The 19,899-nt window shown below is 49.9% G+C and overlaps 2 protein-coding genes across 4 annotated transcripts in view; both read left to right on the top strand.

Annotated features, from left to right (window-relative positions):
• The window catches only part of SYNPO2L (synaptopodin 2 like), a 9,713-nt gene extending 1,336 nt beyond the window's left edge, over window positions 1–8,377 (top strand). Inside the window, exons 2-4 of one of the 2 annotated variants that reach the window (XM_004701171.2) lie at window positions 591–742; window positions 1,336–1,850; window positions 4,867–8,377. In XM_004701171.2, coding sequence (XP_004701228.1) covers window positions 591–742; window positions 1,336–1,850; window positions 4,867–7,046 — 2,847 coding nt within the window. In that variant the 3' untranslated portion in view covers window positions 7,047–8,377. Of the gene's footprint in view, window positions 1–590; window positions 743–1,335; window positions 1,851–2,962; window positions 3,118–4,866 lie in introns of those variants that run through there. The other variant, XM_004701172.4, reaches the window with a different exon arrangement.
• Window positions 6,339–18,579, top strand: MYOZ1 (myozenin 1). Of its 2 annotated transcripts, none has more exons than XM_045291584.1 (6): window positions 6,339–6,415; window positions 11,936–12,025; window positions 12,873–13,051; window positions 16,350–16,569; window positions 16,946–17,111; window positions 18,086–18,579. In XM_045291584.1, exons 2-6 carry the CDS (start codon window positions 11,953–11,955, stop codon window positions 18,315–18,317), a joined length of 870 nt encoding a protein of 289 aa, XP_045147519.1. In that variant the 5' UTR covers window positions 6,339–6,415; window positions 11,936–11,952; the 3' UTR covers window positions 18,318–18,579. The 2 variants fall into 2 exon arrangements, with proteins under 2 accessions (XP_045147519.1, XP_004701227.1); XM_004701170.2 differs by lacking the exon at window positions 6,339–6,415 and adding an exon at window positions 10,517–10,593.
• Window positions 18,580–19,899: the final 1,320 nt, after the last annotated feature.

The following is a 19,899-nucleotide window of genomic DNA, read 5'->3' as shown; positions in this document are numbered from 1 at the left end:
CCGGGGATGAGTTACCGTCTCGGAAACCCACATGGGCAATTCTACCCTGCCCTACAGGGTCACCATGAGTCAGAATCAGCTTGGTGACAGTGAGTTTGCTTTGGTTCAATCAACTCGATGACAGTGAGTTTAATTTGGTTCTCATGACTGCTAGTCTTACTTTGGCATAGGTACAGGTGGGTGCACACAGATCCTCACACCCTCACTGTCTCCAGGAAACTGGTTGGATTCTCTCTGATCCGGAAGATTAACATCTTTACCGTGTAGATAATGGCACCTGGGATTTCAAAGTCTAGAAGTATTAACCAGTGTAGACATTGCCCTTGGAGGAGATAAAACTACCATCTCTAGCACCCTTTATTGGCTACCCTACCACTACCTGGCCCTGCATAATGTGTTATTCCCTTCAATTTCACCTTCTTCCCTCCAGACAGGTTCCCTCACCTGTAAGTCCTATCCTCCCCACTCCCCAGGCCCAACCCTTTCTGACCCTGCAACATGAAACTCCCTTCACACAGAGTCCTGCCTTCAGTGGATCTCCCCCTGGAGCCTTTGAGCCCCTCCTTCACCTACACTCTCTCCCTTCCCAGATCCGGAGGCGGAGCCAGGCTGGCCGGGCAGGACTCCGAGAGAAGGACCAGCTTGTGGCTATCAATGGGGTCTCCTGCATCGGCCTCTCTCATGCAAGTGCCATGAGCCTCGTTGATGCCTCAGAGAATCAGCTGGTCCTCACTGTCAGGCGGTACGGAGCTCCCAACCTTCCTGTCTCCCTAGGGTGGGCAGTGCCCATTTCCACCTAGGTGTTCATGCTAGGTGCAGATGTTGGTGTTGAATGTATATGCGATTAAGGATGAGGGGTGTCAAATAGATACATGAGTTAGTGGGCATACTTCAACCCTTGGCCTCTCCTCCTTATCTCATCTTCTAAGCCAGTGGTTCTCAACCTTCCTAATGCTGCGACCCTTTAATACAGTTCCTCATGTGGTGGTGATCCCCAACCATAAAATTATTTTCACTGCTACTTCATAACTGCAATTTTGCTACTGTTATGAATTGGGCAACCCCTGTGAAAGGCTCGTTAGATCTGCAACGGGGTCGCGACCCACAGGTTGAAAACCACTGTCCTAAGCCCATTTCTACTCACACCCCTCCAAGCACATTTGCCTCCCAATGTGTCTTTAGATCTTCACTCTCCCCAGCCGATTCATCCCACCTGTAGCTGACACCTCTCTCCTCCTCCTATCTCCTTCTCCCACCTCCTCAAAATCTCACTAGACACCTACTCTCTAGTTGTTACTGGGCCATCTCTCAATTTCTGACATTTTCCCCACACAGGGTAGGGGAAGAAGGCCCTGTACGATCGCCATCCCCTCGTGAGCTTCAGGTACTGTCACCCTTGTCTCCAATGAGTCCCGAGCCCCCTGGTGCTCCAGTTCCCCAGTCTCTACAGCCTGGGAGCCTTCGCTCACCTCCTGACAGTGAGGCTTACTACGGAGAGACCGACAGTGATGTGGATGGCTCTGCCACCCACGAGAAACCCCGCCGCCCCCGCCGCCGAGGTCCTGCGAGGCCCACCCCTCCAGGAGCTCCACCTGATGAGGTCTACCTATCTGATAGTCCCGCAGAACCACCCCCTGCTGCCCCTGGCCCTCCTAGCCAGGGGGACAGCCGTGTAAGCTCGCCATCTTGGGAGGATGGGGCAGTCCTTCAGCCACCTTCAGCAGAGGCCCTGCTGTTGCCCCACGGACCCCTCCGGCCTGGGCCTGACCTCATTCCTATGGTGGGACCTGTACCCCACCCAGTGGCAGAAGATCTCACTACCACCTACGTCCAGAAAGCCAAGCAAGCCAGTGAGTGCCAAACCCCCTTCTTCCATGTGGGCCCTAAATCTGCCTCTCCCTAGCTCTACTCTCTCCTTCCCTTTCTCTTGGAGAGGGTTTTAAGACAAGTGGATAAGAGGGCCGACTGGGCAAGGGAAATAATAAGTCTCATGTCCCCAATTGTCCCTGCGGTCTGAACCCATGTGGCAAAAAGGTACAGGTTGTTCAACCTCCGCCAGGCGCAGTGTAGGTAGAGAAGTCTGAGAGGAAACACAACTAGATGTAGGGTTTGAGTTCTGTTGCTAGTATCATTTAGCTAGGTGTCAGGATTGGGGTGAGGGTAGAGGGCAGACATGGGGCTGAGGAGTGTTGGGGAGCAGGATTGGGCTACAGGGGCACTTCAGCATCCTGTGGGGGCATAACATCAGAACTATTTTTGTAGTTTGACATTTGGAAGTTCAGTTAGGCTTCATGGGGCCGTGAGGCTAGGGGATGGTCATGAGATCCCTAGGAAGTGGTAGAAGGGAGGGCTCTTCAGCTCCTTATCTCCAGCGAGAATGTTGGCCTGGGCAGAAAGAGCCAGTTCCACTTAGCTCGAGCTCTTTGCTATTTTTGATGTGAGCTACACAGCAAGGCCTAAGCATGCACTTTTCTCCTGCCCCCTGCCCCCCATGTCACTTTCACAGAGGCCTTTGTTTTGCTTCAGAAATCTTAGGTTTACCCCTCTACTTCTCATCTTTCTTCCTTTTCCATCATTCTGATTTCTCAGCCATAAAAAGATGTGACTCTAAGTCTGGAATCAAGGCTAGCAATACCCTAGTTTAGCATCTGACCTCCCCAGGCTGTCTAAGACTCCACCAAGAAATTCCAGATGCAAGCCCAGGATCCTATGCTTACCCACAATTCTCATTTTAGCAAAGCTCCTTCCCATCATGCTGAGTGAGATGGTAGTAGCTCTGGGATATTTTTAGCCAAACAGATCTCATTGTCAAATGGGGGTGGGGAAGGGTAGGCAGGTGTTGACATCCATCACACTGGGGCTTGTGGGGCAGCCTAGAGAAGAGAGGGGGGCCAGGCTCCAAAAATAGCACCATGAGCTCATTCAGCTGCTAGCTCTGGGGACCAGACAAAGGGGCTTTAAAAGGCGTGGGGGTGGCTCAAGCTGGTCCTGCTCCAGACAACACTGCCTTTCTCCACATGGAGACCTTTGAGCTCATCAGCCAAGAGCCTCTCAGCCAAGCCAGTTGTGACAAAGGCCCAGGCCCAGATCCTGAGCTCCAGGACCCATTCTATGCAGGTACTTCATTTCTAAGGGAGATGTGGGACTCCCATTAGAGGGGAATAATCAACCGGTTCGGAAAGGAGGTCTTTGTGCAAGGTCTAATTCCCTACCCCTCCTTTTTCCTTCCTCTTTCTCTTTTTGGGCTTTCATGGCTCCTTTCTCAGAATGGGTTGATGGTATGGCCACTTGTCCAAGTGCCCTGTGACCACAAGGGGAAAGAGTGTGTGTGAGAAAGAAATGTGGGCATTTCTGAATACAGGAGGGCATGTATGTGTGCGTCTGTGGGAGCGTCCGTGGGAGCTGAGAAAAAGTATGTGAACAAGAAGGTGTCCTTATCCTTGGGCAGCTAGTGACAAGAATGTAGTAATGGGTACTTACAGTGGGTCATAGCACTGTGTTAAGTGCTAACTTTGCCTACATCACCTCACTTATTCCTCATTGAGAGCTGAGAAAGGTGAGCTTCAGTAAGGTAACAGACTACTCCCAAGGTTTCAGAACCCCAAATCTTCCAGAGCCAAACCCTAGTTCCAGAGCCTCTTCTTCCATTCAGAGCAGTATGTTGTGAGAAACGTTGGGATGGAAGGTGTGAGAGTCCTAATTAGAAAGGAGTTGGTATCTTGAATGGAAAGTAGCTGGAACTTCAAGAATTTTTTTAGGAACTTTGGATTATGGACAAGGAGTACTGGTGTCCAAGATAGAGACAGTGCCAGCAGCAGGGCAGCCTCTCCCATTTCTTGGCCCCACTTACCCAGACCCTACAGGATATGGGAAGCTCTGCTCTGGCTTCTTGCTTGCTTGCTTGCCTGCCTGGGAGCAACTATCAAGGCTCTCCACTATCAACCCACCCACTCCAACTTGGGGAAAATGAACACATATTTAGCTAATGACCTTGAAGTGTCTAAAAATTGGGCGGGTTAGTTTGGAGAGCAGCCCTATAGCCTTTCTTGCATCTTGGAGCTGAGACTACCCCTGTCTCTGAGTAGCAGCAGACAGAGGCGCAGAGGGATGATCTGGTAGTTGGAAAGCAAATATTGGCTCCAACATTTTGACCAAACATTTAAGAACCGTCTCTTCAGAGGAAACTCTGGGGCGAAGATCCACCTGGACTGTGTGTAATGTGGGGCTATTTGAGTAACTGTGTTTTTGTGAGCACATGTGTATTTATCTATGGGTGTGTGAACATGAACATGAGCTAGGGTAAACCTGAACAAGAGAAAGGACATATGTGTAACAGTACCCATCGCTGCCTTCTAGTTGACAAATAGTCTTGTAGATATGATGTGTGATGGCAGTTATTTATTCGCGTGCTGCACGTGGAGGTGGCCGTTTGAATGAAGACTTTCATTTCTCAGGGTCCTTTGTGTCTTGAATATGGGGGAGGGCTGAGAAGAGGTTCAAACTTTGAGAGATGCCTGCTAAAATGGCCTAGGCCAAGGTCCTGGGAGAAATAGATCATCCTTTTCTCCCTGTGGCTTGCACATGGGGAGTGGCACCTCCACTGCCACTAGGAATGGAGGGAGGCAGGGGAGGGCTGTGTGCGGCATGGGTAAGGGCACATTTCTAGAGGGCTGTGGTCAACGTTGGGATGCCCAACTGGATTCGGACTTATCTTCAGCTGTCCTTGGTTTCCCTTGTCACCCGCCAGGCTGTCCCCAAGTCCGAGAACTTCGCCACTACAGGCAAGAGAACTTGTGGGTTTGGGAGGCCTCAGGGAGCTGGGAGCAGGGCCGCGCCATTGACCATTCTCTCTCCTGACCTCCTCAGAACTGCAACACGCTGAGAGCCTCCAAGAGAAGAGTGTGAAAGAGGCCAAGACCAAATGCCGGACGATAGCCTCCCTGCTAACGGCCGCCCCCAACCCCCACTCCAAGGGGGTGCTTATGTTTAAGAAACGGCGGCAGAGAGCCAAGAAATACACGCTAGTGAGCTTTGGGGCTGCGACTGGGACCGGCACTGAGGAGGAGGACGGTGTCCCTCCGACAAGCGAGTCGGAGCTGGACGAAGAGGCCTTCTCGGACGCGCGCAGTCTCACCAATCAGACGGACTGGGACAGCGCCTATCTGGACATGGAGCTGGCCAGGCCGGGCTCAGCGGCGGCAGAGGGCCAGGGCCCCGGGCGGGGAGGGCAGCTGAGCGAGGCCTCTGGGCCAGGGGCCCGGCTCTTTGAACAGCAGCGGCAGCGGACAGCCTCCAGCACCCAGGAGCTGGCCCAGGACGGGCCACCGGCCATGCCTAACGGGCAAGGCCTCCAGTCACCCCTCCGTCCCCAGAGTGCGCCCCCGGAGGTGGCGGTGCTCCCACTCAGCCCCGTGCCGGCGCTCGCAGCCAGCCCCAGACTCTTTCTTCCCGGTGGGGGGGGCCCCTCGCCAGCTCCAGGGCTCTTTAACCGATCGGCCAGGCCATTTACTCCAGGCTTACAAGGCAGGAGGTCAGGTACCACCTCGGTTCTTTTCCGGCCCCTAGCCCCCAAGAGGGCGAGTGAAAGTGTAGGAGGCCTCACTCCCGTCCCACCCCCCTTCTTGTGCTCTCCACAGGGGCCCGCCCCCACCCCTCTGCCCAGTTTCACTCCAGGGGTTCCCGGTCATGGACCAGCTCCTGGCTCCCCCGCCACACCGCGCTCGTCGGGCCCCGTGACGGCCACCAGCTCCCTGTACATCCCGGCCCCCAGTCGCCCAGTTACTCCAGGCGCAGCCCCAGAGCCTCCCACTCCCCCTAGCGCTGCGGCCATGACTTCTACCGCTTCCATCTTCCTGTCGGCGCCTCTGAGGCCAACAGGGCGCCCAGAAGCAGCGGGCCCGAGCCCAGCTGCACCCGAGCCCCCCAGCGCGCGGGAGCAGCGCATCTCGGTGCCAGCTGCCCGCACCGGCATCCTGCAGGAGGCCCGGCGCCGGGGCACTCGGAAGCAGATGTTCCGGCCAGGAAACGAGGAGACCAAGAACTCGCCCAACCCCGAGCTGCTGTCTCTGGTGCAAAACCTGGATGAGAAACCCCGGGCCCCGGGGGCCGAATCTGGTCCCGAGGAGGACGTTCTCAGCCTCGGGGCGGAAGCTTGCAACTTCATGCAGCCACCAGGGGGCAGGAGCTACAAGGCCCCGCCTCCCGCGACACCCAAAGCCCCGCCTCCAATGGCTCCTAAGACCCCACCCCCTATGGCACCTAAGACTCCACCCCCGGTAGCTCCTAAGCCCTTCTCTCGAGGGTCCCTTGATGGGCTGGTGAATGGGGGAGTCTCTTCATCTGGACTCCCTGAGCCACCAAGGCTGCAGGGTAGGGGTGGGGAGCTCTTTGCGAAACGGCAGAGCCGCGCAGACAGGTATGTGGTGGAGGCTACACCTGGCCCTGGCCTTGGCTCTGGCCCGCGACCCAGAAGCCCCTCTCCAACTCCTTCATTGCCCCCATCCTGGAAATACTCACCCAATATCCGCGCTCCACCTCCCATTGCCTACAACCCACTTCTCTCACCCTTTTTCCCTCAGGCTGCCAGGACTCTCCCTGGCAAGTCTCAATCCCAGGGGCCCCGGGCAACCCCCAAACAGGGAATCAAGGTTCTTGATTTCATGAGGCACCAGCCCTATCAACTTCAAACCGCCATGTTCTGTTTTGACGAGGCTCCCCGCACTCCGGGTTCCACGGCTTCCGGGCCTCCCAAAACCGCCCGAGTCCAGGAGGTCCGCAGATTTTCCACTCCGGCGCCGCAGCCCACTGCAGAGCCCCTGGCTCCCACAGTGCTGGCTTCTCGAGCAGCCACCAGCCTGGATGAGCCCATCTGGAGAACAGAGCTGGCCTCAGCCCCTGTCCCCAGCCCAGCCCCTACTCCAGAGTCGCCCAGGGGCCTCGGAACCTCCCCCAGTTCCTGCGGCTTCCAGGTAGCCAGGCCAAGGTTCTCAGCTACGAGAACTGGATTGCAGGCTCACGTTTGGAGGCCTGGGGCAGGACACCAGTAAGCACAGCCCAGCTCCCAGGACCAAGGAGAGGTGGCAAGTCTTGTTCCTAAAGTTGCTCCCCCACCCCCCACCCCCACCTCTCCGAGGCACCTGGAGGCTTAAGCTCCCTGCGACCAGTAGTAGTTCTGGAGTTGATAGCTCCTCCCCCTGGAGTTGATAGCTCTTCGCCCAGCTTCCTACTCACTCTGTCTGGGTATTTCCTTGCCTGGATCGCTCTCTGTCTTGGTGCTCTTTCCTCCAATATGGGATAGGTTTCTCTACCTTTTCGCTGTGGGCCTTGTACGACGTTCAGAGAGAAGTACGTAGAGAAGTTACCACTGGGACCTCCGGCAAAATACTCGCCGCCAGAAAGACAGCAACGCAACAGCACGGATGCCCGTTTGCACTCAACCCTGCCCCTAGTCCTCACTCTTTCCCAGGCACATAGCTAGGCATGTGTGGGTGTGCATTTTGGTGCGTGCACTTTTAAGATGGGAGTAAGAGGAAAGGTGTACAGGCCCATCTGGGTTTTCCCCTTGATGAACGAAGTGTCAGGGACTGGTCAGTGAGGAGAAAGAGTCACTGGAGGACAACTCTGTAGAGACCAGCATCTGTAGCAGTTGCACAGCATCTTGTGAAACGTATGGGATATAAGGATATTGAAGGACCAGGATATCTTGCATGGGCTGCTATAGTAGCTAGTCTAACAATTGAACTAAGATTTCAGAAAAGTATTGACTTGAGCCGCCCACACGGAGCAACGAGGACGTGGTAAAATACAAGATGTCTTCTGAGAACCAACAGTCATTGGCGTCGTGGTCTCAGGACCCTAGGAGTCAGGATGTGGAAATAGGCAGAGACCAGAAGTGGAACAGACATGGATGAAGCAGAGTGTGGTGAGGGAGTGTGCAGAGTTCAGTTGGGTAACAAGAACCCAACAGCGTCCATGGAGAAGATTGGGGAAAGTTGGAGGGAGAAGAATGTATTTGTTAGCACAATGAGGGGGGATAACGGTAAGGGGAATGTGAGGGTGCGTGCGCTAAATGTTGAAGGAGTAGTTGGGAGTCTGTGTTGCCTCTGAGTCTGTCCCACAGTCTGCCATGATGACCTAGGCAGAGTTAAGTCCAGAGCCAAACCTCTTTTTATTCCTACCCCAGCCCTTAACGCCCTGGCTTGTTTCTTTCCAGCTTCAGGCTCTGATTTCTGACCCTGAAAGGGTACGAGCTCCCCTCAGCTAGACTCTCCCTAGCCATGTTGGCTGCTTGACCTGGACACTTCCTTCCTTTTGCATATTAGGCGTGAGTCACGCACGGCACTTTGTTTTGTGCACAAGAATAAATGTATGCCCCAGACCTTCTGTTGCTGTCATCTCTTTTGGTTTTATATCTCGATATTCTCTAAGCCTAAACTTATTTGGCCTAATGCCCCGCTTGGAGGGGGGGATCACTCTGTCTCCTCTGGCAATTAAAAAACATTTGTCGCGTAGCCCATAGTCCAGGATAAAGTGTAGGTATCTCCACTTTTGCAGCTCCCAGTGGTCGGGTATTGCCCACTGTGGGAAGCACGGCTCTCATCCCCTTGATCTGAGTCCTGAGCTCCTTCTCCCATTCCTGAAGTCCCAGTTGTCAGCCTTTTGCCCCTCATCCCCAGGTTGTTTTGATACCAATTTGCACTGCTCTGGTTTTGTCACTTCTACCACTCCCTTTGGCTGTCTCTCCCTATATTCTCCAACCAGGTGCTTTCCCTTTTCAGCCCTTGCTCCAGACTTCTCAGGCATGGTCCCACATGGAAGAACTAGGAGAACCTTTTGCTATTAACATTTCCCGGCTCTGTAGAGGGAGAAGCCATGGTAAATAGTCTGTGGAAATTACACGACTAAAGGCAAAAAGAGAGGTGGGAGAGGGAGAAAGGAGAGAAAGGTGATCGGTGTGGATTTCAATTAAGAAAGCTGCCGAGGCAGGCTGCAATCAAGACTTCTGACAAGTGTCATTTCTCCAATTTCGCCAGCAGGGGGCATTTAATGCTAAATACAAAATCCAGGGCATTTAATGCTAAACAAAATCCAGGGCATTTAAAAATACACAACTTTAAAGGGAAAAGGCCTGGGATATCATTAGGCGAAATATTGTGTTTCAACTCACCTCAATAGTTTTGGGTGGTCAATCATAGCCAAACAATAAAATTTTTGATGTTTTCTTTTTATCTTTGAAGGGAGTGTGGTGGTGGTGGTGATGGTGATGAAGTCGCCTTTTATGATGTATGGTTTTTCTTCTAAGTGCTTCCTTGGTTTGGAGAGCAGGTGAGGGCTCTGGAGGCACAACTGCTCTGGGAAGGGCCCAACTCAAAGTGGGAGACTTGTCACCTCCTGGCCTGAATCTGCAGAGGACCAGATGGGATGGGGAGAGGATAGAGAGTGGAGAGCTCACAGAAGGACAGAAGGCTCTGGGGAGCTTTGCAAACCACTTCCTTGGGGGGGGCGGCCCCAGGGTGGTGTGGTTACAGTAGAGGTACAATGGCAACTGATTCCAGAATCCGAGCTGAAGGTGAAGGTAGAGGAATCTCCAGGATGTTCATGCTGAGGAAGGAACTTGGTAAATGATAGCCTTCCTCCTAAGAGGACTCTCAAGTTTATGACCATACCTAGAATCTCCTCTTGAACAGTATAATGGGCCCAGAGCCTAGGGGTTGTGTGCACTCTTGGAAGGAAATTTTAAGTAGGAACCTCAGAGAACAATGCCCTGGTAGGTCAGAAACTTACAAGTGCTTTTCTGGGCCACATTGACATCTATCTTGCAGAATAGGCAGAACTGAGCTACCTTTCGTCTGATCTTAAAACTGTCAGGGTTTCAGGGGGAAAGAAAAGGGAGTAAGCTGGACTGAGGAATTGCCCAACTCTTCCCCCACAGCATCCTTGATTGCCAAAGAAGCATTAGTTTGAGTTAAATTGATCCCTTCTCCTGCCAAGACCTGGCCTTCTGCAGAGGAAAGCCAACCTCGGCAGGAACATGAAAGAGCAGCCCTAGTATGAATAGATGTCTGCTTCCCTTCCCAAACATAGTCCCTCAAGTCCTCCTACTTCCAAATAAATACAGCCACAGCTCCCGTCTAAATTGGCTCTGGGTGGCCCTCTGGGCACGGTCTCCAGGTTCCCTTTCTCCCACTCTGAATTCCTGTCCACCACTTGCTGCCTGCTTCCTCTCCCCGTCTTCGATTTCTTCTTCCTGCATACTTCTCTGGCCTTGGTCTCCAAATGCCAAGGGAAGGGGAGCTCCCCCTACACAAACTGCAAACTGATCCTTGGCTCAGTGGGAGAATCCCAAAGACCTTTTTTCTCCTTCAGGAACGTCTGGGCAAGGAGGACGGGATCACCCAATGCATGGTTCCAGGGTCTCAGTACCCCCTGTGCCATTTGAGCTGTGTGCACTCATCATCTCTATTAATAGCCAGCCTCCCTCCCTCACTGCCAGTGCTGCCCCCGCGCCTGTCCAGCTCGGGTTCTCGGTCACAGCAGCTCAGTCCTCCAAAGCTGCTGGACCCCAGGGAGTGCTGACCACCACTTGAGTAACCGGTAAGTCCAGCTCTATGGTGACCAGAGGGGCTGGAGTCCACTCAATTTACTTCTGTGTCTGTGTCTACAATTGTTAGGTTTCATCTGCATGAGTGCTCCCTCCTCCCTCCAATCTATGCTTAGTTTTCAGCTGTTTCAATTCAAGGGAGTCACAGAGAGGTGGAAAGAGAGGGATCCAGGAGGCTGGAGGGAGTAGGGATGCTAGAAGAGCCACTAGAAGAGAGACAGGGGTCTAAGAGGCTGATGGATAAAAGAATCTGGGAGGGGCTGAGAGAGGTGCAAGGGGAGTCTATTTAGTGACTCTTGGACTGCGGCCTCAGCAGGCTCCACCAAGTTAGTAGAGTTGCAGAAGTGTTTGCAAGACAAGACTCAGCAGAAGAGGGGGTTTTGCTGAAGGCCTACTTCTGTTAAGGAGGAGCTGTTCCCAGCTTGTCCCCATCCATTGTCAGATCCTATTACTAAGCTCCTGTCCTCTGCTATGCTATTGCTGAATTGACAGGCATCAGGGTTCAAATGCTCCCAGCTCCACCCCCCAATGTCAGTTCTAGGATCTGGTGCAGTGATGGCTAAAGGGGAACACAGCCATCACCTCCCATGCCAAATTCCAGCTGGCCCAGGGGAGGAGCAACAACCTCTCCTCCCTATGGAGAATGTTGGCTGAACCCCCTGCCAGCACTTCTCCCCGCACCCCCCTTCCCCCCAGACCTTGGGGAAGACCCAGAAGAGATCAGAGCCTGGAACCATGGATCCCAATGTAAATAAAAACTTCAGCTCAAGCCAAGCCAATGAAATTCGGGTGCATTGTCTTGCCTGGGTTGCTTTAAAAGCAAAAACAACAAAAAAAGCAAACAAATACAACACCTTGAGTTATGTTCCTAATCCTTTTTATCAGCTCTATGTAAAATAACAATAGAGGTTGATAGAGGGTCATATGCATCTAAACCTCCTACCTTGCCTCCCGAGAAGGGAAAATTCATTGCCATCAATTCAATTTCAACTCATAGCGACCCTTTAGGACAGAGTAACTCTGCCCCTCTGCGTTTCTGAGACTGTAACTATGGGAGAAGAAAGCTTCATCTTTCTCTTTTCAGAGGCTGGTGGTTTTGAACTGCTGGTCTTGTGCATAACAAGTCAATGTGTAACCACTATACCATGATGCCCTAAACAATGGGTTTCCACCTTTTGGGGGGAATTCATATTTCTTTGAGGATCTGATGAAACATTGTCCCTCTAAGCCTTTAAGTCTAGTTGAGAAGTACTGCCTTAGGATAGAAGGGTTCATTTGTAAACACCCTTCCCTGTCTCTGTTCACCCTCCAACCTGTCCTTGCCACCCTATCCAGGCTAATCCTCCTCCACAATGCCACTATCAGGAACCCCGGCTCCCAACAAGAAGAGGAAATCCAGCAAGCTGATCATGGAACTCACTGGAGGTAGGGCTATGAGGGAGAATGGTAAGTCCCCTCGAGCATGGGACTTCTTACTAAGATCATCCCTGTCCCAAGAGTCACCAAAATAACGTAAGCTTTTATATGGTATGAAGGGATGCGAGGAACTGCAGTGTGGAGAGAGGCAAGGAGGATGGAGAAGGGACTGGACACCCACGCATCACCTTTAGACCCTTTTCACCCTGTAATGCCCCACCGTATTACCTAGCACAGGTCCTAGACCACTCTTCAATGGTGTATGTTTGAGGAAGAAAATGCCCGTGATAGAGATGGCAGAAAGTAAGGTCTCAATAAATGAATTTCTCCTTGCTTCTTTCCCCAGGCATTTCTGCTAGGGTTAGGCAGATGTGCATTGTGGGAAGGTCTATTCCCATATCAAGAGGCTGTTTGGAACCAAAGTTCACTAAGGTGAAGAGAAGGCAAAGGAGTTAAAACAGGTGTCTGTGTTTAAAGGTGGCCAATTTTGCACAGGATTGGGCTTTCTCCAATGCTGTATTTCCTCAATGCTACCACCTGTGATGCTCCTTTACTCCTTTTGCTTGGCACCCCACACCCATATCCCTCCCACCCATATCCCTCTTCCTCCTTCGACCCTCTCCAATCTAGTGGTGTCTCTGTCTTCACTCTGCACCCCAAGTTCCATGCATTAAGTCTCACTCCAAATCCAAGAAATCAAAATTTACACACACCAGACAGGATTTGATCAGCCATTACCAACAGTAGCTGTCCCCCTGAGTGGTCTTTGTCAGGATAAGCAAATCTAGTTGTGGCTGAGCCCAGAAAAGCCTCTTTCCCACTTTTCCCTTGCTTCTTCCTCCTTTTTCCCTGAAAGGTGGGCAAGGGAGCTCAGGCCTGAACCTGGGCAAGAAGATCAGTGTCCCAAGGGATGTGATGCTGGAGGAACTGTCGCTGCTCACTAACCGGGGCTCAAAAATGTTCAAACTGCGGCAGATGCGAGTGGAGAAATTTATCTATGAGAACCATCCTGATGTCTTCTCTGACAGCTCATTGGTGAGTTCTGAACTTTACCACTCTTTCTTTTTTAATTAAAAAGCAACAACATTTTATTGTTGTACACAATCCACACAGAGCCTGGTGACTTTTCTAGAAGTTTCTTGGTAGGACTTAAATCTTCAAAGTACCACAAGCTTCCTCTCTCTGCAAATTCATGAGCTCATTAAATGTCCAGACACACTGAATCCCTAACAGCCCAGAATGAATTACAGCTCACCTGTGAAACTGTCTCTATCTTAATTGTTGTGAACATGTGTGGAGGAACGCGGACACTGGAGCCACACCCCAGAGAGAAAACTCATGCCCCTTCCCGTTTGGGGTGTCTTAATTATTTACTGACACAAAACCCACGTAGGAATGGTTTTGACAAACAGCACTTTATCCTCTCACAGTTTAGGAGACTAGAAAAGTCTGACTTCAGGATGCCAGCCCTAGGGGAAGGTTTTCTCTGTGTCAGCTCTGGAGGAAGGTCCTTGACTTTTTTTAGTTCCTGTTCCTGGGAGCTCTTTCATATGGCTTGGTGTCCCTCCTCTCCCATCTCTGCTTTTCAAATGCTTCTCAGATTGACTTAAAACATGCCTGACACTAACCCCAAACCAACCTCACTGCCATCGAGTTGATGCTAACTCATAGCGACCCCATAGGATAGAATAGAACCGCCCTTTGTAGGTTTCTGAGACTAAATTTTTTTTTGTAACCACCTATGGTATTGTTTTATTTATGTTAACTGTCCAGAAATGAGGGGGGTACAAAAAAATCAGATTTTTTAAAAAGCTATGTATTTAAATTTTTTAAATTTAATCATTTTATTGGGGGCTCATACAACTCTTATCCAAATCCATCCATCCATTCATTGTGTCAAGCACATTTGTATATTTGTTGCCATCATATTCTCAAAACATTTGCTTTTTTTTTTTTTTTCCGAGACTAAATTTTTATGAGAATAGAAAACCTCAAATTTTCCCCTTGGCAAGGCTGGTTGGTGGTTTGGGACTCCTGACCTTGCTTGCGGTTAGCCCAAAGCCGAAGTACAATGCCACCAGAAAGGCTCAGTTTACGTTAATCCTGCCTTATTAACATAGCAAAAAAGACAACCCATTTCCAAATAAGGTTATAACCGCAGGCATCCATATACCTACTGCCACTAAGTTGATTCTGATCAACAGTGATCCTAACTAGGGTTTCCATACCGGAACAGATAGCTTCAATTTTCTCCTGCAGAGAAAGCTTCACCTGCGGAGGTGCTTGTCGTTTCAAACTACCAACCCTTTGGATTACAGCCATCGTGTAACCACGGCAACACAGCCGCTGGTGGGGTTGAATCACTGACCTTTTAGTTAGTCATCTAACACTCGCTAACCTGATAGTGCCACCAGGCCTCCTTAACCACAGGTTAGGGATGGGGTGGGGGTGGGAGAGGAGGGGCTTGTGTCAATCTACAACACCAGCAAGTGTAAAAGGTAGGTTTGTCACATAAGATATGGATGGCTTAGTTAAATTTGTATTTCAGATATATAACAGACTTTTTTTAGTGTAAGTCATTCCGTGCAATATTTGAGATATAAAAATGAAGTAAGAATATAAGCTGCTCAGCTAAACCTGAGTTTCAGATGCACACATTCATTTTGGTTTAATTGTTGTTCATTGCCGTCAGGTCACACTGGCCTCATGGTGACCCCATGTGTACAGAGTAGAAGTGCTCTTCAGGGTGTGCAAGCCTGTGACCTTTCAGAAGCAATCTCCAGGCTGTCTTCTGGGTGGAGCTGAACTGCTAACCTTTGGCTAGTAGTTGAGGACTTAACGCTTTGGGCCAGACGCCTGGTACTCTGCACTTTTATATAAATAATATGTGTGCTATATGGTTTCTAAACCTACATAGCTGTATGCATGTGTACCTGACCTATGTAGGTGCATTATATGCTAAAAATGAAGAGTATGCCCCATACAATACCTGAGACATTTTTGTATTGAAATATTTATTGTGTATCTGAAAAAAACTGAGTATCCCATAGTCTTATTTGCTCAATTTGGCAATCCCAGAGAGTTAAATGAATTTTTTAATAGAATTTTCACTTTATTTATTTATAAACATTTTATTGGGGGCTCTTTTTTTCCCTTCTTTTTTTTCTAATCTTTTTATTAGGGGCTCATACAACTCTTATCACAATCCATACATACATCAATTGTACAAAGCGCATTTGTACATTCATTGCCCTCATCATTCTCAAAACATTTCCTCTCCACTTAAGCCCCCGGCATTAGGTCCTCATTTTCTTATTGGGGGTTTTTACAGCTCTTTTAACAATCCATGCATCCATTGTATCGAGCACATTTGTACATCGGTTGCCGTCATCATTTTCTAAGTTACGTGAATTTTTATGGCCAGTCCCTTCTTGAGCCATTCTTTGGCTTAAAGGGTCCAATTTTTAATGGCATGTGTGCCACTCTTCCCTCAGGACCCCAGATGTGGGGACTGAAACTATCCTCCCAGACCCCACATCCTCTACTTAGGCTTTTTCTCCAAAGGAAGAAAAGGTAAGAGTTGGAACCTGACCAGGCACCAGATGTTACAGCTTCCTCCTTCACCTTCCCTGGGGGGGCAGGAGGAGGGGTAGAACTAGATGCCTACATAGGGCCAGGGCAAGAGTGTTGTCATTGGCTCTCATGTGGGAACAGAGCAAAAATGCTGAGCCAGTGACATCTAACTTTAGGAGGCCCAAAGCCCTCTTCCCTGACTGGGTCTGGTTACACTGGGTGGAGCATAGGGGTGTGCCTGGTAGGATTGCCAGAAGAGCCTCCTGAAGGAGCTGGCAGGGTTATTTTTAGGCTTTATAGCTGAATCCAGTGTTGCCCTTTTGGGCACCCTTTCCCCCACCCAGCTACAATTTCACTGTCAGGAAGCCTTGATCCAGCAGGCACCACAAGGAGGAAGGCAAGGGGGAGAAGAGAGTTCTGTGTGCTGGACAAGCTGAGAGAGGAAGGTAGTCTTCCCTAAGGCTGGGCACTCCATTACCAACTCCATCTTCTCAAAGTCTAATGTGGTCCTCTTTGTCTTGGGACCCATGGGAAAGGGAGTGTGTAAGATGGACGAAGTGAGGGAGTCTAGTGGGCCCCGCTTCTCAAGGCAAGGTCAGCACCTCTCAGCCAAGTTACTTACTTTCCATGCATTGGAGGGGGACCTCAGAGGATTCAGTGTCTTCTGGTTGGCCATCATCCCTGATCCCCTCCTCCCTCTCTGTGACAGCTCTTCCTTGGTATAGTCTCTGTTTCCCCTAACTTTGTCCATTTTTTTCAGGATCACTTCCAGAAGTTCCTTCCTACAGTGGGAGGTCAGCTGGGTACAGCTGGGCAGGGATTCTCCCACAGCAAGGGCAGTGGCGGAGGCCAGGCAGGGGGCAGAGGCTCTGCCGGGCAGCACCACCACCAAGGCTCTGGGTCTGGGGGCACAGGTGGACCTGGGGGGCAAACCAGCACAGGAGAAGTTGGCACAATGGGAGTTGGCGAGTCAGCAACAGGTAAATACCCACAACCTGAGAGTGCTGGGTCTGGACCTGGAAGCTGGGATGTCCTCAGGGATGAGGTCTAGCCTGGGTGTGGGGAACAGGGGAGACCAGATGAGATATCTGAGTGGACTCTCTGGATCCAGAAGTCTGTTCTACTCTGAAGCTTTGTCTTGCATTTATTTTCCTGTGGCGTTTTTGTTTGTGTTTTCAGATCTAGTCACAGATCTGAGCACAAGCTGCCGTTATGCCACAGACCTTACACAATTACCTGAATATTATACTTTTGTTCCTTAGTCCCAGCCCTCAGTGTAGGCATATGGGGGATCTCAACTTCCATTGGCAACTAACTGCTATTATTTGATTTACCTTTCTTTCCCATGGCTTCAAGGAGACCAGGCAGGTGGAGAAGGAAAACATATTACTATGTTCAAGACATATATCTCCCCATGGGAGCGAGCAATGGGGGTGGACCCCCAGCAGAAAGTGGAACTTGGTATTGACCTGCTGGCCTATGGGGCCAAAGCTGAACTTCCCAAATATAAGTCCTTCAACAGGTAGGAATGGTGGGGGCAAGGAACCAGATGTATTCTAGTGTGGGCTGGAGTCCTTGGTTCACATGTTTCAAGAGGGTGAAGAGGGATGGGAGGCATATGGAGGCCCTCAGTGAAGCCCTTTGCTCTCACATGAAGTCAGAGGAACACTTAGGAAGGTACTGAATTCCATGGTTCATAAGCCACTTATTAGCTCTGTGGGCCTGGGAAAGCCATTCTATTGCTGAGGTTTGGTTATCTTAGTAAAATCAGAACAATATATTACCTGTTTGAAAGACTCTTGAGCATCCCTTCCATACAAGATCTAGGATTCCATAATTCTCCTGCAGTACCATTCTAATTGCTCATACCACATACTTAAGGCTTTAAGTATCTGTTCTCTGTCTCCATAAATCATGGAGATCTGTATGGAAGCAAGATAGGGAAATGCTAGAGCAATGCTTTTGCATTGGGTTTTCTTACCCAGACCAACCTCTATCCACTGGGAGTAGCAGGGAGAGTTCATAGGGTCTTTGCATTATAAGGGAAGGTGGCCTCAGACCCTTGGGTCTATAGTGTTTGGGGCCACTTTGTCTGAAATGCATGCTGCTCTGGATCACAACTATTTATGAGACTCCAGCTAGTGCCCACGGGGCCTGGTGGCCTAGTGGTAAAGTGCTTGACCGCTAACCCAAAGGTTGGTGGTTCCGTGGGAGCCATGCTGCTCCAGGGGAGAGAAGACACAGTAGTCTGCTTCTGTAAAGATGACAGCTTTGGAAACCGTATGGGGCAGTTCTCCTCTGCCCTGGAGGTCCAGTATGAGTCAGGACGGATTCAACAGCAGAGATGAATCTAGTGCCCACTTGCTTCCTTTTCGTATTATTAGTTCAAGAAACAAGTAAGCCAAACTTTCCCACCCTAAAAATGGGCTAACATCTCAGCTAAGGCTCTGTTCTTTTTGTTCTGATTTTTAATTAAATAATGTGCTCCCTTTTCAGGACAGCAATGCCCTACGGTGGATACAAGAAGGCTTCCAAACGCATGACCTTCCAGATGCCCAAGTTTGACCTGGGGCCCCTGTTAAATGAACCCTTGATGCTCTACAACCAGAACCTCTCCAACAGGCCTTCTTTCAATCGAACCCCTATTCCCTGGCTGAGCTCTGGGGAGCCTGTAGACTACAATGTGGATATTGGCATCCCATTGGATGGAGAAACAGAGGAGCTGTGAGGTGTTTCTCCTCTGCTTTGCATTGTTTCCCTTCTCTGGTTCCACTCTGGAGAGGGAATGCTAAGCAGGGTACCCCATGTAAATCCAGTATCCTTGTGAGGATGGAGCAGAAGGAGGGAGAGATCCTTTCTTCCAAGTCCCCACTCCAAGCACCTTTCCTTACCAACTGGGAGACCCCTTTCCACGTGATCCATGTGGAACCTGCTCTTTTAGGGAATTTTCTCTGCCACCAGTAACAGCCAATAAACTTCAAGGAAATGAACTCATTCTTCCTCTGATATTTGAGGGCAGGCAAAAACCGAAGCTAACAACACAGAGAGACGAATTAAATCCAAATACAGTACTAAACATTCATTACTCAGACTTCAAGCCCAGACCTGAGCTCTGGTTGTTTCCACACCCACACCTACAAAACCACATTCATAAGTGTATACGAAGCATACTTACTCAGTAGAGCATGAGACGAGTAATCACGCTAGTCCATGTGTCGTCCAAACTACGAAGCTATTATACTCTGAGGTTAGGAAAGAGGCATTGGTGACCCTGATGTAGCTGATTAGAAGCTGTGAGAATCAGGGTTACACAATTGTTATAGGAATATAGCATGCTATAATATATATAGCATGACACCAGAGTGGGCTTGGTTTAGGAAATATACATACAGAAGATTACAGATTTTAAAAACAGCGAGCCATGTGGACTCTTAAGGGGAACAGAAACGAGAAACTAACTATACTTATAGTATGCTGGGCTCCAAGTGGTCAGAGCAAGATGAGAACTAAAGGTCATGGGGCACCACAGTATTGTCCTGAGAGCCCGGTGATGGGAAGACACAGGAATGTCCAACTGGAATAAGCAACGCCCCGCTTCTGATTGATTTCAAGCAGGGGGTCTCTCTCAAACCCTAGCTTTATTCCTGTGTTTCATAAAGTAAGAACGCTATAGACCAGGAAGAACAGATGACCCCTTTGAATCTGGAAAAGCAACTTCAGGAGATCTTGCTGGTTTTCAGCCTGCTTCACTCGATGAGCATGAATAGTAAGTTGCTAGACTCTGGATCAGACTGATGTATTAGTGAACCTTAGGAAACCGTGACATTTACTCTGCTCATCTTCCCGTACAACCTAAAGAATTACTTTTTGGGGATTCTTATCTCCTCTCAAATGTGTATATGTAATCTATGTCCATTTTTCTGAGGAGAGATGTCAGAATTTAGATTTCCCCCAATAGATTCTAAAACAAAGATTTGTGTGTACCTAGTTCATTTGGGAGATGATCCCAGAAAGTCAAGCAGGATGGGGGGATGGGAAGAAAGTTAATACAGGGTGCTTCGGGCAACTGTGGCTAAATCCCACGGGAACTCCCTGAGAACAATGCCATTTAAATTGCAGCTCATGGACTGGCACCAGCAGGGTCTTCTTGGAACTTGGTTAGAAATGCAAAGTCTTTGGCTCAGGAATCTGTGTCTTACTAATTTCTCTTTGTGATTCTTATCTACTAGCAAATCTGGGAAAACATTACCATAATACACACCCAGGATTGCCTTGGTGAGGAATTGGAATTCACCAAATCCTCTCTCATT

Source organism: Echinops telfairi, unplaced genomic scaffold, assembly GCF_000313985.2.
Source record: "Echinops telfairi isolate 266 unplaced genomic scaffold, ASM31398v2 ScPeMD7_70;HRSCAF=299, whole genome shotgun sequence".
NCBI lineage: Eukaryota > Metazoa > Chordata > Mammalia > Afrosoricida > Tenrecidae > Echinops > Echinops telfairi.
Note: the sequence above shows the minus strand (reverse complement) of the source record. Positions and strands in the feature narration are given on the sequence as shown.

Bases quoted from the DNA above. Each gene is read 5' to 3' on its own strand.
- MYOZ1 (XM_045291584.1), top strand. From the start codon at position 11,953: ATGCCACTATCAGGAACCCCGGCTCCCAACAAGAAGAGGAAATCCAGC. The intron at 16,570-16,945 runs GTAAATACCCAC...CATGGCTTCAAG, and splicing joins AGTTGGCGAGTCAGCAACAG to GAGACCAGGCAGGTGGAGAA. The intron at 17,112-18,085 runs GTAGGAATGGTG...CTCCCTTTTCAG, and splicing joins AAATATAAGTCCTTCAACAG to GACAGCAATGCCCTACGGTG.